Source organism: Alosa sapidissima, chromosome 10, assembly GCF_018492685.1.
Source record: "Alosa sapidissima isolate fAloSap1 chromosome 10, fAloSap1.pri, whole genome shotgun sequence".
In the NCBI taxonomy this organism is placed as follows: Eukaryota; Metazoa; Chordata; class Actinopteri; order Clupeiformes; family Clupeidae; genus Alosa; species Alosa sapidissima.
In genome coordinates, this window is record NC_055966.1 from 36,873,725 (window position 1) to 36,890,483 (window position 16,759).

Below are 16,759 nucleotides of genomic sequence, written 5' to 3' on the forward strand. Positions count from 1 at the left end.
GGAGATGGTGGTGGATTTCCGCAGGTCAAAGCCCGCTCAGGATGTTTTACCAGTCTGTTGTTGCCAGCGCCTTCTTTTATGCTGTGGTATGCTGGGGAGGAAGCACAAAGAAGGATGCTGCGACTAGATAGGCTGGTAAGGAAAGCTTGTCCTGTCGTGGGAGTCGAACTAGAGTGCATCACTTCAATATCAGACAAAAGGACCCTGAACAAACTGATCAACATCTTGGACAATGAATGTCACCCACTCCACAGCACTATTATAAAGCAGAAGAGCCTGATCAGCTGGAGACTTCGCTCACTGCCATGCACAACTGACAGACTGAGGAATTTTGTCCCCAGGGCCATTGAACTGTTCAATGCTTCACTTAAGGGTAGAGGAGAGATAGACTTCTCTGCATAGTCTGTCTGCCTCTCCACCTTCTCCATGTTTGTGTACGTACTGTCCACTAGCCTACTGTTACTGCTACACTGTTTACATGCTGTACATGCTACATGCTATATTAGCACATATGCATAACCCCTCCCTCCCTCCCACAGCCTGGATTGTGGCCGTACTTGATGCTTACCTTATACTTAAGACTTGACCAATGGCTGTAACCCTATTACCTCAACCTACTCTTGAACTAATATACATGTAGTTTTTTTATATTACCTTGTCTACATTATACATAATTCTACTTACCAGCATAAACTAAATATGTCCATATTTAGTTTATGCTGGTCTCTAGACTTTATATTCTTGCACTGTTGGACTCTCTAATTTGCACCATCACCATGACACTCACTCTCATAGAGCACCTTACAATGCACACTGAATTGCAGGCCCAGTCCCTCCCCTGTCTGCATTAAAAAGGTTGTTTAATCATAATGTGCATGTCGATAGTTCCAGAACATCCATGTTTCACTTTAGCTAATTTTAATTTCAATTAAAGGAACCCCGAGCTATCTGACCAACTGCTTGTGATGTGTAGTTTTTTTTACCCATATTGTCGATATATTTCAATGAGATGATAAAAAAAACACGTTTTTTGAGGAACATGGAATATTAAACGTGAACAACCTTTCATGATATTGCAAGAAAACAACCACACCGGGTCATTTTTGACCCACTTATGCATCTATGGGTTAATGTGGTAAAGTCTTGTAGCTTTGTAACTACCATTGGATTCCCTGACCCTAAAAATGCAGGTTTAGCAGTTAAAATCAACATTTTAGCTTATTCAGAAGCCGAGATATTACAAATTAAAGTTTTACGGCAGCCATTTAAAAAAAATTCAATATGGCAGCCACATAAACATCTGGGCAAATGCAAACATTGATTTTCTGACTCCTTATACAATAACCTTTACAAAAATGTATAGTTTACATAATCCCCAAAAACTTCCCACAAAAACACATAGTGCACCTGACTGAGTAGCGCTGTCAGAAACTAATGAGTTTCTGCAGGCGTAATAGAACCAACTTTTATCTCGTAAATTACCCCTGAATGGGCATACGAATACGAAAATTCTACAGTATGTTCTTTACTCATAAAACGAGGCATCGAAAAGTTTGTAAGTACACCAGTTTATTTAAATAACACTTGCCTGATGGATGCTACTATACCGCTGCGTCGACGTTACTTCTGTGATTTGGGAAAAGCCCGTAAAGTCCTGGCAGGATGCATGCATAAGGATGTAGATCCAGGAATGCACTAATATTTTGTTCGTAGTACCAGTTTGCAACAATTATTAGTTAACACTAAGTTGTAAACACTTCGGAAAAAAATATATTAAAAACTGGATGTAATCGCTTCCTGCCAGGAAGTCCACGCAGCAGATAGTAGCATCCATCAGGCAAGTGTTATTTAAATAAACTCCTGGTGTACCTACAAACTTTTCAATGCCTCGTTTTATGAGTAAAGAACATACTGTAGAAGTTTCGTTCCACTCAGGGCATTATTAGTGGGGTAATTTACGAGATAAAAGTTGGTTCCATTACGCCTGCAGAAACTCATTAGTTACCGACAGCGCTACTCGACCAGGGTTCGATCAAGGGAAAACAGGTTCTGGGAGGGTGTTTGGCTCGGGGTCATGGTGCAAAGGACCCTAGGGTGAAATTACTCCGAACCATCGCTTTAAATAAGACAGATGTAGGCTACTGACAGGAGAAGTCTGTGACGACCATACACAAGGAAAGCATTTTCAGCAGGTATCAATTTTTACCCATTTCACCAAGTTCATGATCCAGGTGTCTATTGTCATACATCTGTCCTTTTGCAACCCCATATAGGCCACAAGAACACATAGGCTCATTCGACTTCACGCAGCGCTGCGCAGATCTTGTTGAACGTGTTGCATGCTAACATGCATAACTCTATAGGGAGGGAAAGTGAAAACCAGCGCCCCAAGTGGTTGCGTTCCTATCGAAGAGCAGCTCCAATGTTAAGTCCCATAGACCTATTTTAAAAAATATATTGTGAAGCCAAATCAGCGATGTTATCCACCAAAAATATTTTTCAGTGTCTATACAGTAATAATAGTCTAACTGTGAAAATATCCGACCCTATTTTGCCATATTTAAGAAAATCGAAATTGCTCCTTTTGTTTCATAAACGAACTACAAAAGAAGTCACGTGACTTTACCCTTCAACGTTACTCACGGTAGCATGGTTTGTTTATTAGCCTGGTTAGCATTGACACTTAACACTTACAGCTAGCTCTTCATGTGAGTAGAAGCACAACACCAGTTATCCTGACATAAAGGTTATCACCACGCGGTTTACATCACGTTCCGTTATTGCAAAAATATGTTAAGCCAGTTAACCAAATTGCGTATTGATCAGTTAGAGATTAAGCGCCCAAACATGTGACGTCACATGCAGCTGTAGTTCCATATCACCGTGTTACGACAAAAACTCAAAACAATTAAACTGATCCTAAAAATAAGGTATGACCACTTGAAGCAGTAGAGGTGACCCCAGTGCCTAACATATGGAAGGCATTAAATTAAGATCCCAATGTGCACCGAGATATATTTTTTCTAAAAAAAACAAAACCCCATCCACTCCGCTACTCTAGGAACGCAACCACTAGATGGCGATGAGATTACTTTCCCTCCCTATGTTATCATAACATAATTGGGATCACAGTATTTTGTAACCTACACAACTAAACAAACATTGTACCAGTGCAGTTCACCGTCAGAATTCAAATAAACGACATAGAAATAAATAGTGTACAGGAGTCAGTCAGCCCAGCACAGCAGTGTGAAGAAAGTATCTGACGACCCAGAGCCAACCGGAGCCAACAGGACTTCACTTCACCTCCCGCTAAATGACGTAGATTATATGCGCCACTGTTGACTTTAAGGAAAAAATGGCAGCGCGCAGTGGCGATAAGCGTGGTCTGGAACATTTAGACGAATATGAACCAAAACGAGTCAAATTGCCACAACGCCTTCAAGATCGGATGACAGAAAGGCGACTTGTTGTAATCCTTGAGGGAGCTACGCTTGAAACTGTAAAGGTAAAATGTGTGATATAAACTAAACTTGAATTTAGTTAGCTTGCTAATTCTAATTAGCTGGTACGATAGTCACCATGGAAAGATCCTTTATTGCTTCTAGGTCTATATGCCAATATCATAAGGCAGGTGTGTTGTTTAAATGCTGACGATTCGGTCGCACGACTTAAGTTACGTAGATGTTACTAATTACTAATTACTGTTTAATTTACTGTTACTAATTACTAATAACAAGCATTATGTCTAACTTGCAGGTGGGTAAAACATTTGAGTTGCTTAACTGCGATCAACACAAGAGTATGATCCTAAAGAATGGAAGAGACCCAGGAAAGATCCGACCAGATATAACACATCAGGTAACGTGTTGTACATCATGAACTTGTCAAATAAAACTAGATCGTCAGACTCTGCCTTCTACACACAAAGTGTTTGCAAGTCAGAGATGGGCTCTACAAAGTCTGCAGTACTAGAAATGAGTGTTGTACAAAATGCATATTTGATTCTTTAACTGGCAAATAAAATTATTTGCCCTTTTAATGTAATCATGAACTTGTAAACTTTTTTCCTCAGTGCTTATTAATGCTATTGGACAGCCCATTGAACAGGGCTGGGCTTCTACAAGTCTACATTCACACGGAGAAGAACGTCTTAATAGAAATCAACCCTCAAACACGTATTCCACGCACATTTGCTAGATTCTGCGGCCTCATGGGTAAGGATTACATTTCCTCCACAACATTGTGATAGGAATTTATAATGTGTGCCTGTACTGCATCACCAAACACCAGTCTAAATGGTAACATACATTAAACACATGTGCTTTCTGAATGTTGAGATGTGAGAATCATAATGCATCAATTTCTGCTCGCTCCATTGTCTACCTTCACAGTCCAGCTGCTGCATAAACTGAGCGTACGAGCCGCTGACGGACCACAGCGTCTTTTGAGGACCATCAAGAACCCCGTTTCTGATCACCTGCCTCCAGGATGCCCCCGCATTGGCACCTCTTTCTCTTCAGGCGATGCCGTGGCTGCACAGACTGTCGTGCCTGAAGAAGGACCAGCAGCGGTGGTGATTGGGGCTTTTGCTCACGGCGCAGTAAGTTCTCCTATTAAATAGCCCTCACTTTAGTGGAACTGTAGTTTTCACTTTTTTTTATGCTGCAGAATCATTTGTGACTTTATTTTTCTGTCAATCCCTTGTCATATGTAATGTCCCAAACCTTCCTTCCTGTCCTGTAGGTGGATGTGGATTATACAGAGAAGACCGTGTCCATTAGTAACTACCCTCTATCTGCTGCCCTTACCTGTGCAAAGATGTGTTCAGCCTTTGAAGAGGTTTGGGGTGTGTTGTGACCTGACAAGCCAGACCTATGTTTCTCCAGGAAGTAAAGATGGACTACATTATTTGCAAAGGACTACATTTTTTGCAAAGAATTTGATAATAAAGGCAGTGGTATAACTGCCTTGATTCTTGCTCACCCTGAACTGTCATTTGGTGCATCTTAGTTTGTTTTTATATGTGGGTGCCCTTAAAGGATTAGATGATTTGTAGTTCCAGATAAAGCAGCTACTGGAATTTCATAATGGAACAATGCAAGTCTATCAAAGGCCAGCTCCCCAGATATGCTAGAGCACAGCCAACAGGGGAAGTACATTACAATGACCTAATACCAGTTAAAGTAAACATGTATTATGTGCTCAAGATATTGGTACCTTTTCAACTGAATTCCACGGATGATTTGTTTTGAGGAAACTGTTGCTCCATGGGCCAAATAAACACTTGTGTTTCTTTATTTTATATTCAATGTTAACTTTCTTGTCATGATTTCCAATATTTGAAGGGTACACAAAGCTGTTATCAAAGTTTTTATTGTTTATAGCCACAAAAGTAAGCCATATTTCACAATGTTAGTTGTCAAATGATCTGGCATAAATCTAGTTGTATTATCTCCTATTTTTTCTGGTTGCTTTCGTTTTGCCTTCACCGCCTTTCTTCTTTGGACTGTTCTTGATTCGTTTTGCCGGTGATGCTCTGGCCTTTGGTTTAGCATTTCTCACCGTCTCAGCAGACTTTTCTCCTGGCATGGCCTTGCTGGTTGGTTTATCTCTGCTGGCTGCTTTAGAGGGCGCCTCTGTAGATCTCTCTGTTGCTGCGCTAAGCTGAGCCACTGGGCTTTCCTTCACCACTTTACCTGCCTCTTTCTTTCTTGCAGCCCTTGTCCGGATTCTCTTCTCACTTGTTAATTTCTGTGTAACCACAAGTACCGGAATTAATAATTTATTATATAGCAGCCATTCAGTTTACTGCTAACATGATATCTTGATCAAGCCAAGTGACATAATGTTTACCATTAACAAAACAGAAGATTGGATTATTAGGTCTTTCATAGAGCAACTTTGAAAGTTGTTACCTTTGTGTTAAACCTATATGACTCTGTTCCTTTTCCAGAGGTTTGCAAAAGAGTTTCCGTCCTCACAAGTCCCCTCACTACCTTATTCACTTGTGAATGGTTTTTGCTCACGTCATAACCGCCAGCAGCCAGAGCCTTCTTGAGCTCTACCATGGATATGCCCCCCTGGCTTTTGCACTGCGCTATTACTTGCAGGATGAGATCAGAAACGCGTGGGACCAACTTTGGCCTCTCACTGGCTGTGGCTTTCGCAATTGCATCAGCCTGGTGTTTTAACAAACCAACTGGGGTCTCTTGTTAAAGAAGAAAAAAAAGAAACAAATATAGCCATAACGTTACCATTACTATCTATTGTTAAATAAACCTCATCTTAACAGCAACTCAAATGATCCTGAGTCACATGATAAAAACCCTTACAAAAATAACTGCAGTTATTATATAACGGTAACGTTAAGTTCACGTTAATAACGGTGAATAATAATAACGCCAGATGCAATTAACGTTATACTAACTTGGTAAATCTTTGTTTCCTTGAACTCCTTCTTTCTGTTGAATTGCTTTCTTCAACATCTGACCCAACCGTTTCGCCCCTGCTTTTCCAAGACCACGATGTCCCATTTGTCTGCCAGAGCGGGGCTTCATGTCACTCTTACTTCCAGTAGAATTAGCTTTAGTTTCCCGAGGCCCCATGTCTATTTTGTTTTTAAGAACTTTAACACCTCTCTCGCCGGTTCCTCGAAGTCTAGGTTTAGCCATATTAGAATACAATATGGCTTTGCATCAAGACGTGTGGTCAGTTGTAAGTCTCCCTAGCTTTATGCACTAACGCAGCGTTTTTTATAATACGAGAATGTTGAAAATTTACACAAAAACACAAATGTTATGGTAACGGTTCTTTCATACCCATGGTAACGGCTATTCTTGATTGGAACGAGTTGCAAGAACTGAACGCCAAACGCGCATGTTGATGTAATGTGCAGGCTATGCTTCCAGGTTTTCACACCGTACCAAACAGTTAACTACAAAAGTCATTAACAATATTTTTTTAATAAAAGGTTATGTGAAAATACTGCTAATTTTATAAGACACAAATGAGATACCGTTAATTTGGGGATATTGCGTAGGTTTTTCCTTTGCTCCATAATGAATGTCCCAGATAGAACATAATGTATTAACGCCCTGCTGTCCATATCAGTTGTTGTCTGGATTGTCCCCCATGGATGACTGTTCCCTTTCCATCCCTTCGGGGTCTGAATCTGAACTGGCACCTAAAGCATCAGCATCAGCTCCATCTGGCGCTATATGATCCTTTCCAAAGCTGCAGATAATACTAGTGAATCTGTCGCTTGGATTCCCTTCACTCAGGGCGAGAGTCTCTATGCCAACAGAAACGGGCTCTTCTTCTTTCTTCTCCGTCAAGAAGGTTCTTTGCATCATAAGTTTCTTCATGGTGTGGCATTTATATTTAAGGTCCGGATTTCCAGCATCTCCTTGTTCCTCCAGTATCACACAAGTGCCCAACGCGTCTTCATAATTTCCAGCAAAGACATATCTTCCCACCTGCATAATTGGCTGGTCACTGTCGATATCCACAATCTTGCATTTGCCTCGGCATTTAGTCAGAAATTCTGAGTTTATAATCCCCGACAGCTCCGCAACAACAAGCTGCTCCTCTTCCTCCCATTCATCCATCTCCTGCTTTGGGAAATAAAACAAAACATTTCATTAGCCTGGACAGCTTTTAAGCTAACGTTAGCAGGTCATTTGGACCAAACACTAAATAAAACAAAGGCCCTTGGACCTTTTATAATTTCAACACATATCGCTTTGGATTTGACTATAAATCTGTCTGCATGGTGTAAGTCTACGTGAAGCCAACAGGCTGTATATACAAAATAATTTAAATTACCTGAACCTAATTTGACACAATCCACAACGATTAGTCCACAACTCCACAGCATACTCTACCAGCTTTATCCTTACGCAAATGGTCTGCGACGGAAACAGTTTTCGTTTCCGGAAAACGTGTGTTGAGAGTCGCGTGCGTGTTCGTGTACCCGTGCTGAATACATGCTGCGTTCAACCTATACTGTTTAGTTTAATTGTTGAATATTGGCTCTAGAAGTAGTGGCTCTAGAAGAGACGCTCAAATTATTGCTATCTCTTCCCCGATCACGTAAGTATCATATCATATGTTTGAGCTCCTTTATTTTCTCAACATGATCTAAGTTGTCAACGCAAGTTAACACACAGCTGTAGCTCTAGTTAGCAAAGCAGCTAGCAAGCCAGAGTAGTAAGTTAATCTGTTGTTAACCATTTTTTTTTTAGAGTTGTGCATTTCAATCAGGTCATCATGTTTCTTGCCTTTTTGTAGTTGTTTGAAAGTTCTTATTAAGTTGTTTGTCATTTTGTTGAATACATAACAGCGACATACCTTGTGATGCATTTAACATTAAGCTGAATGCTAGGGGGGCACTCACAGCTTTAGAAGATACAGTTAACTCGGTTGTTCAGTTCCACATGTTTGTTAGCCGGCTTGAAAGAAGGACTTATACTCATCGAGAATCACTTTGAATACCCATAAACAATTGAATGTGTCCTGAATAAATAAAACATGATCCAGTTGTGGTCTGATTTCAGTGGGCAGAATATCCCTGGAATACTTAATTGGACCCCTTGACCTGATTTGGATTCTTTTGACAGTTCCCAACTAGGTGTCAGCCATGGGCAGGAAATTAGACCCAACGAATAAGACAAAGCGAGGACTGGGACGCAAGTCCAGGAAGCAGAAAGGAGCAGAGACAGAGCTGTCCAAGTTTTTAACCAACGGTAAGAGATTCTGACCAGGCATACAATCATCCCAAGTATTCTCCTCTAAAATGTATACATCATTTGACATTTCCTAATTTTACATCCCTCATGGTTTGGCTATTTGTCTTACAGAGGATGATTCTAAAAGGTTGTCTAGTCACGGCAGAAAAAGGTGAGAGTCCAGAAGGCATGATGTACATATCATTCGTAACTGTTCATTATAAACTAAAGTTAATTGTACAAATATATGTGTGTGTTTCTGAACAACTTCATTGAACTTGCAATTTAGAGCTTGTTTAACAGTATAAATGTGAACTTTCTTCAGAGCTGCAAAACGCGCGACAGTCAAAGAATCCAAGGCTGCCATCACTGAAAAGAAGCAAAAAAAAGGTCAAATCAGAAATTTACTTCTCTGTTCATGGCCATAAACTTGATAAAAAGTTCATAAGGACTAACCTGTGTCATTTGTTGTATGAATGTTTTCTTTCTGTCTTTTGCCTACAGGTTTCACTGATGAGAACAGTGCGTGGCTAAAACCAGCAAAGCTGAAACGAAAAATGGAGCAGTCAGTTGATGATGAAGATGATGACAGTGAAAGTGAATGGGAATTAGAAGAAGATGAGGAGAAAGCTGAAAAAATTGTAAAAGGAGGTGATGACAAAGCCGTTGAAGATGACCGTGGTGAGGGAGAAGACGATGATGATGACGATGATGATGATGATGATGATATGGTGGATGACTATGGAGCAGATGGAGATGAAGGCAGCGATGGGGAGGAGGTAAACGTACCATTTGAATCTCACTGGAGTTGTTCAGAAATTTTGGGCCAAATGTATGAAGTGTTCTTCTCTTTTGACATGTCAGTGATATAAATGAACCATCTGTGATTAAAATGACAGTGGAACATGTCAGCCGTTCGCGGGGACTTGTTTAACAGGTGTCAAGTTAGTTGTCAGGGCAGTTGGACAGAATTGATGAATTGTGCTGAAGGGGATTTAGAATCTTCGTTGATGGGAATAATCTAAAGTTTAGTTTGCCCGTCTTCACAGAAAGTTCTTCATGTCTCAATAATGTCTTTCCCCTGTCCTTTCGTTCTTCATGTCTCAATAATGTCCTTTCTTCCACAGCTGCTTCCTATTGAGAAAGCTGCTCGGAAACAAAAGGCAAAAAAAGAAGCCCTGGAAGAAGAGAGTGATGATGATGACGACGACGACGATGATGATGATGATGATGATGAAGGTGACGCAGAAAAAGATGATGAGATGGAAGGTGATGACGCTTTACAGATCAACATGGATGAGATGGACAAGTTTAAGCTTCCTGGGGCAGAGGATAGACAGAAAGAAGGTAAGACCCTCTGTAACCACTAATCAGCTCAAGCTATAGTTTCACTTTACAATAAACTCCATCACCTTATTATGCAGAGAATCCTTTGATCTATATATATATACACGCAAGACAATTTCTCAAGGTTGTACTGTTTGTTTTCTTTTTAGGAATTCTTCCTTTAGACCTGCAAACCATTCACCAGAGGATCAAGGATAACATCGACGTTCTCACCCACTTTGCTCAGAAGAGGGAGGAAGGGAAGGAGAGGTCGGAGTACCTCACCCTTCTCAAGTCAGATCTTTGCACGTACTACAGTTATAACGACTACCTTATGGGCAAACTCATGGACCTCTTCCCCTTGTCTGAAGTAAGTGTGTGTGCGTGCGTGCGTGCGTGCGTGTGTGTGTGTGAGTGTGAGTGTGAGTGTGAGTGTGAGAGAGACAGAGAGAGAGACAGAGAGAGAGACAGAGAGAGAGAGAGAGAGAGAGAGAGAGAGAGAGCTTTGATTCTAAATGTCTTTAATCAATCTTTGTGAACAGCTGGTTGATTTCCTGGAGGCCAATGAAATCCAGCGACCGGTCACTATTAGAACAAACACACTGAAGACCAGGAGGAGGGACTTGGCTCAGGTTAGGACACCATCTATGGGCTCATTTCTAGAAACTCACATAAACCTGAAGTTAAACGGTGTTGAATGCAACTGTATGGTCTGATGTGTTTTGCCTGCAGGCTCTCATCAACAGAGGGGTGAATCTGGACCCACTGGGAAAATGGTCAAAAGTTGGCTTGGTCATTTTTGACTCCTCTGTCCCCGTCGGTTAGTTATGTCAATCATTTTTCAATCCATGACTTTTGAGTCAGTGAACACTTTTTATTTATTTATTTATTTTTTTTCTTTCCTGGTAAAGCCAGATAGGCTAACAAACAAAAGTTTTGAAAAGTTTTGTTTACCCAAACGTTTTTATTATCCATCTGCTCAGGTGCAACTCCAGAGTACCTGGCCGGGCATTACATGCTGCAGGGAGCGTCCTCTCTCCTGCCTGTCATGGCGCTCTCTCCCCAGGAGGGGGAGTCCATCCTCGACATGAGCTCTGCTCCGGGAGGCAAAACTACATATATGGGTGAGCAGTCAGACCATCACTCACTCAAGACTATTTGTCATTATATCATCTGTCCATGTATTTGAGGGAGCTGATGTTGATTTGCTGTCTTGGTGCAGTGTGTATGATGTGTGAAGGTTTTTATTCTAAAAAGAGTAGCATCCTATTCTGACCGTCCTGCGCCGGTGTGAATCTTTGCCCTGCAGCCCAGCTGATGAAGAACACTGGGGTCATCGTGGCAAACGATGCAAATGTTGACCGACTGAAAAGTGTGGTGGGAAACATGCACCGCTTGGGTGTCACAAACGCCATCGTCTGCAACTACGATGGAAGGCAGTTCCCTAAGGTCAGTCACTAATGGCGCAGGGTCAGGACGTGGACAGCATAGTGATGGTCAGGCTATGTAGTCACCTGACTCTTTCCAGCTTCTACAGTCAATCAGTGTCTCGCTTTTTTTAATTTTGTTTTAGACTTTCTAGAGTGATGATGTCAGTTTCAATGCGAATCAATATTGGGACATTCACTTCTGCCAAGTATTGGTCAGTTTGAATACATTGCGGCAGCTGAAAGCTTGTTTGTCTTGCGTAGGTAATGGGAGGATTTGACCGGGTGTTGGCCCCTGTTTACATTGCGGCAGCTGAAAGCTTGTTTGTCTTGCGTAGGTAATGGGAGGATTTGACCGGGTGTTGCTGGATGCCCCATGCGCTGGAACAGGAGTCATCTCCAAAGATCCCTCAGTGAAGACCAATAAGGTATTTTTAAAACCTACACCTTTCATGGCCTATGGTGCAAGGTGCTAACCACAAATCCGAACACAACTCCTGGGTTTGATTTCCAGGGGTCACATGAGGGCTACTAATGAAAATGTATCTGTTTTGTTAATTGTTGTGGATAAAAGTGTCGGGTAAACGTGAGCGAACGTTAAATGTGTTCTTAAAATCGTGACTCATCTCGCCTCTCAGGATGAGTCGGACGTCCTGCGCTCTGCACACCTGCAGAAGGAGCTCCTGCTGTCGGCCATCGACTCGGTCAACGCAGACTCGCAAACGGGCGGCTACCTGGTCTACTGCACCTGCTCCATCACGGTAAGACGCACAGCCCTAACCAATCTGCTTCAGTGAAGTCCACATTTGCTGGCTAAGGATGTAGCTCATGAGCATGGATCCAAATTAAATTGAAAGTTACAGTAGGTCATTCCACATCATAAAACTCACAACAAAATGTGAGCTGATGCTGGCACAACAGTAACATTTTACAGAGAGATGGCAACATTTGAAAAAGTTTGAAAAAGACAGATGACCACTTTTCTAACAGAATATTACTACAGTTGAAACACTACGACACTGTGACTGCAGTCATTTTTCACAATGCAGTTGAAACACTCTTGACACTGCAGTCATTATAACACTACAGTTAAAACACTGACACTGCAGCCATTATAACACCACAGTTGAAATCACGGTATGGGTTAAGGGTGTCTTTAAATGCTAACAAAGTTTCCAAAGCAAGCAGTTGCTAATGAGTGTATTGCTGTGTGTTTTGTGCAGGTGGAGGAGAATGAGTGGGTGGTGGACTATGCACTAAAGAAGAGACATGTGAAACTGGTGCCCACCGGCCTGGACTTTGGCAAAGAGGGCTTCACCAGGTAACGCAGCCCCATGGCCTCAGTACTCGCTCTGCTGAAGGGTTCTTTTGTTTGTGGTGGTGTAGCATACGAGTGAATAAACGTGTTCAACATTTCCCTCAGATTTAAAGAGCGGCGTTTCCACCAGTCTTTGAATCTCACACGGCGCTTTTACCCTCACCTGCACAACATGGACGGCTTCTTTGTGGCAAAGTTCAAGAAGATCTCCAACACTGTTCCCACGGCTCCTGCCAACACAGGTAACGGACACCACCTCAGTTCACGCCACTTGATCCTCTAAAATGACACATTTCAATTGGAAGAGACATGACCTTTACTAGTTTCAGATAAGTTATTCCATATTTCCATTTTCAGTATATACATTTCAGTTCAGCAGTAAGAGATTATTGCTTTGTGAGCCAATTCTGATTATTGTAACTTGATTAAGAGATTTTAGTTTTTATGTTGCGTCATATCTGAACATTGCCTCTCTCTGTAACCCTCAGAGGAGGAGGTGGAGCCTGCGGAGGCGGAGGTGTGTGTTCCTGCCGAGGAAAGCTCTGCCGTGGACATCACAGAAGAGAAGGCCGGTAAGGCTACACAGGGGAAGAGTCAGCCTGCCAAGAAGTCAGCCAAGCCTCCAAAAGCCCCACAGGGTAAAGGCCAGCCAGGCAAAACGGCAGCCAAAGCTAACGGCGAGCCTGCGAAACCCGCCGATGAAAAGAAACTGGGCTCTTTGAAGAAGAAAGACAAACCGAGCGGCCCGAAAAAAGCCAAAATAGCCAAGCTGGACGGAGAGGCAGTGAAAAAGGGCGATGAGGTGAAAAAGGGCGATGAGGTCAAAAAGAAGGGGAACCAAGAGGGTGATGTGACCAAGAAAGAGCCAGGGGCTGAGAAAAAAGAAGGGAGCAGATTTGAAAAGAAGACGCAGAAAAAGAAAAATAAGAGTCCCATGAAAAAGAACAGAATCGGCAAAAATAAATTTAGGAAGCTGAAGAAACTGCTAAATAACGATGAGTCTGTGCTGTAAAGCAAGCCCATTGAGTGAGGATTTGAATGAACTGGTAAAACTCCTGGGCCGTTTTGGCCTCCGAGTCTGTTCTAGATGTTGTCACTGTTTGAGTGGAGTCAGATCGAACTAAAGCCTGCTCCTTAAGACATGCGGGCTGCACCTGAACATCACTGCAACCTGTTCACTATCCATTCCGCTGTACGTTCTCTTTGTGACCTTTGACTGCCACTGGACTTGGATCAACAAGTGACGGCTGTGTGGGTCAACCCACAGTGGAACAATTTCTATATTAATGTTTATTTTTTAATGTTTTCTCTGGATTATGAGCGTTATGTATGGATCGGTAATATCAGAATTATACAGTGAGTTAATAAACTCTGTGATCCTGTTGGTGACTTTTTTTGTTTTGTTTTTTTTTTACTTGAAAAGCAAACACATGAACTTTAGGTATTAAATATGTAAACTGGGTGAGGGATGGATGGATGGATGGATGGATAGATAGATAGATAGATAGATAGATAGATCCCCAAGGGGAAATTCAAGATGTAAAAGGGTGAGGAGAAAAAATGGGTTCCTTCAAGAATGGGGTTCCTTCATTTCTATCAAAGATGCAGTCTGGGATTCTAGTGAAAGACTAAATATTTGAGTGTAACCAATGAAATTACACCATTTGTGCCCTGCAAAATCTTTCTCTTAATGGACAGCTGCCAGGCCTGTATAAGGACTGTTAAATCTATTTGTATGTCAAATTACGAATAAGAACAAGAGTAGTCTCCAAGGTGGGCAGATTTGAGTGTACATTCAACTGCATTTTCCAAAATTTCAAATGTGGTTGGATAGATTTTTGGTTGTGATTTTTTTATATTGTTGGAACACAGAGCCTTAGGGCTCTCTCTGGTTAAACAGTGCCACCTGGTGGAATAAAAGTTGCAATGCATGAATCGGATCTAGGGAGGCGTGGTAATGACGCATTTCCTTTGGCGGGCTTCCTGGACAAATTCAAAGCTGCAAACCGTTCGCTTCAGTCGCAGTGTTTGTCCAGTTTGAACGGACTTCTCTACTTTTTATTTTAATTATAGCAGCTGAAAAAGGGTGGTGAGTAAACTTGTTCTGATTGATCATTGTTGGTGTGCAATGATGATAATTTTGGGCTTGGTTAATGTTACTAGAGCAAGTGTTTAGAAACTGCAGGAAGAGTGCTAATGTAGACGTTATGCTAGCTATACTTGCCTATCGATAGCTATCTGCGTTTGTGCCATAACAGACATTCTCTGGCCTTAACATTAGCTACAGATGCCGCTAATACAAATCTAACGTTACTTGAATACAAACGGGGTTTTCTCGTAAGTCTTCTATAGTTAGGTATCTGTTAACCGTTTAGTCCTTTTTTTTCTTTTTAAAGACGTAACGTTACCATTCTTAGATGGTCTCCGCTTTTGTTTGGGTTTTCAAAACTGCGTAGTAACGTTAGCAAGGTGCGTGCTCTGATAAACAGATGGGAACGTTGCCTAACTTCTGCCTGACCTCACACGGAACATTACCCATCATTTTCGACAGCCATTTTATAGCACGCTGCGATGTCGTGGGAGTTCAATATACCGATCAGCGGCGATGACCTCGTCAAGGCTGGAGGTGTGGACCAGTACGTGGTTCAAGATGTTTTAACTCCAAAAGAGCTGCCCGCTCACCTAAACAGTAAGCATCTGCTATCTGAACCCTTCAAGTGCCCTTTGTGACCCTCGGGCCAAGTGATGCTGATCTGTAGCCCTCACGAATGCCTTCTCTCATTGTGTTGTGTCTGTTTTCAAACAAGGATTTAAACAGGCTCTGCGTAGCCAGGGGCCGCTGAGTATCCTGGAGCATTTTGACACCGCTTACAGCGTGCTGCAGTGAGTAGTTTAGCCTCCAAAGTCTTCTGGCTTTTGTTTAAAGGGGGAAGGCTTTTTTGGATGAGCCATGTTTCATGTATTGACATGCCAACTTATCTTCAGGCACTGGCGAACTCTGGACATGGCTGTGAAGGAGGAAACTTTGGAACTGCTCAGACAAGGTCAGTTTACCAGACATGCAGTACTTGAAACACCTCCCTTCAGTGTGTTGTACTGTCTGTGTGTATAAGCCAGCGTTTGATTTTTTTTTTTCAGCAATGTTTGATGTAAACTACATTTGATGCTTTTGAAATGCTGCATTTCCTTTCCTGTATTTTCTGGTTGTACAAATATGAACTAACTACAGTAAAGCATTGCAGCTAAACAAGTTAAGCAGCCCAAGACTTTTGCACTGTACTGTGTGTGTGTGTTGTATATGATGCATATTGTAAGACTAAACCCTCCCTCCCGCTCCCTGTCCTGCTGTGTTAGTGGTCAGAGGCCTGTCGGTGTCTCTGCCCTCCATGCTGGATGCTGGTGTCCTCTCAGCAGAAGACCGCAAGCTGCAGCTCAACGCTGTCAAGATGAGCGTCTTCCTCCTCTGCAAGTTCACAGAGACCCTGGAGAGTGACTCTTACAGGCAGAGCATCGTCACGGCCACTGGCAAGGTAAATCCGTCCGACGTGCTTGCTGAGGGATGTGTGACGTACTCGTGCAGGGTGTAGAGTTCATGCCCAGTGAGGAGAACTAGGCACATTTGAGCTCATTGGCTGAGAGGCCATGTCCTGCTTTCTGATTGGTGGGTAATCTTGGTAGAGCAGTGAAGGTTTGCTACTCTGCTGTAAGGGCCCATCTAAAGAAACTAGCAGACACCCCATGTGATCCTCTCTCTTCCAGTCATGAGTGGGAGACAAGGGAACTGCTTACATTGTGTGTGTGTGTGTCAGTAAGCATGGAATCATGGCACTCTCCATACCAGCCAGTCTGCATTGATGTTGTTCTTTGGTAATCTGAGGGCAATCAGCAATGATCAGAAACATTGCAGCTAACTTTGAAGGGCCTGAAAGTGTCCACGGACATGATGCCAGTTAAGATAT

General features: G+C 42.2%; 4 protein-coding genes and 1 non-coding gene across 8 annotated transcripts in view; 4 read left to right on the forward strand and 1 right to left on the reverse strand.

The window, feature by feature from the left end:
- Positions 1-3,149: 3,149 nt before the first annotated feature.
- emg1 (EMG1 N1-specific pseudouridine methyltransferase) lies at positions 3,150-5,312 on the forward strand. The gene is made up of 5 exons (XM_042108194.1): positions 3,150-3,508; positions 3,760-3,861; positions 4,076-4,217; positions 4,395-4,603; positions 4,747-5,312. Exons 1-5 carry the CDS (start codon positions 3,359-3,361, stop codon positions 4,858-4,860), a joined length of 717 nt encoding a protein of 238 aa, XP_041964128.1. The 5' UTR covers positions 3,150-3,358; the 3' UTR covers positions 4,861-5,312.
- A 48-nt stretch (positions 5,313-5,360) lies between these two features.
- Positions 5,361-7,990, reverse strand: gtf3c6 (general transcription factor IIIC, polypeptide 6, alpha). The gene is made up of 4 exons (XM_042105896.1): positions 7,976-7,990; positions 6,431-7,616; positions 5,919-6,211; positions 5,361-5,754 (listed from the first exon to the last, which is right to left on the reverse strand). The coding sequence occupies exons 1-2, from the start codon at positions 7,988-7,990 to the stop codon at positions 7,110-7,112; spliced, it is 522 nt and encodes a 173-aa protein (XP_041961830.1). The 3' UTR covers positions 5,361-5,754; positions 5,919-6,211; positions 6,431-7,109.
- On the forward strand, positions 7,927-14,182 carry nop2 (NOP2 nucleolar protein homolog (yeast)). 3 transcript variants are annotated; one of them, XM_042108106.1, is made up of 16 exons: positions 7,927-8,094; positions 8,622-8,747; positions 8,862-8,901; positions 9,055-9,118; positions 9,230-9,508; positions 9,857-10,076; positions 10,226-10,425; positions 10,598-10,687; positions 10,788-10,875; positions 11,039-11,179; positions 11,365-11,504; positions 11,821-11,910; positions 12,121-12,243; positions 12,706-12,803; positions 12,906-13,042; positions 13,289-14,182. In XM_042108106.1, the coding sequence occupies exons 2-16, from the start codon at positions 8,642-8,644 to the stop codon at positions 13,810-13,812; spliced, it is 2,340 nt and encodes a 779-aa protein (XP_041964040.1). In that variant the 5' UTR covers positions 7,927-8,094; positions 8,622-8,641; the 3' UTR covers positions 13,813-14,182. The 3 variants fall into 3 exon arrangements, with proteins under 3 accessions (XP_041964040.1, XP_041964041.1, XP_041964042.1); XM_042108107.1 differs by having other exon boundaries at positions 7,928-8,094; positions 9,055-9,119; positions 9,234-9,508; XM_042108108.1 differs by lacking the exon at positions 7,927-8,094 and having other exon boundaries at positions 9,232-9,508.
- A 567-nt stretch (positions 14,183-14,749) lies between these two features.
- Positions 14,750-16,759, forward strand: part of ncapd2 (non-SMC condensin I complex, subunit D2) — a 43,748-nt gene continuing 41,738 nt past the window's right edge. Inside the window, exons 1-5 of one of the 2 annotated variants that reach the window (XM_042108093.1) lie at positions 14,750-14,889; positions 15,352-15,489; positions 15,608-15,683; positions 15,786-15,844; positions 16,155-16,330. In XM_042108093.1, the coding sequence (XP_041964027.1) occupies positions 15,372-15,489; positions 15,608-15,683; positions 15,786-15,844; positions 16,155-16,330 (429 nt within the window). In that variant the 5' untranslated portion in view covers positions 14,750-14,889; positions 15,352-15,371. The remainder of the gene's footprint in view (positions 14,890-15,351; positions 15,490-15,607; positions 15,684-15,785; positions 15,845-16,154; positions 16,331-16,759) is intronic. The other variant, XM_042108094.1, reaches the window with a different exon arrangement.
- Positions 16,395-16,681, forward strand: LOC121721554. The gene has a single exon (XR_006034872.1). It is a non-coding gene; the product is annotated as a small nucleolar RNA U85 (small nucleolar RNA).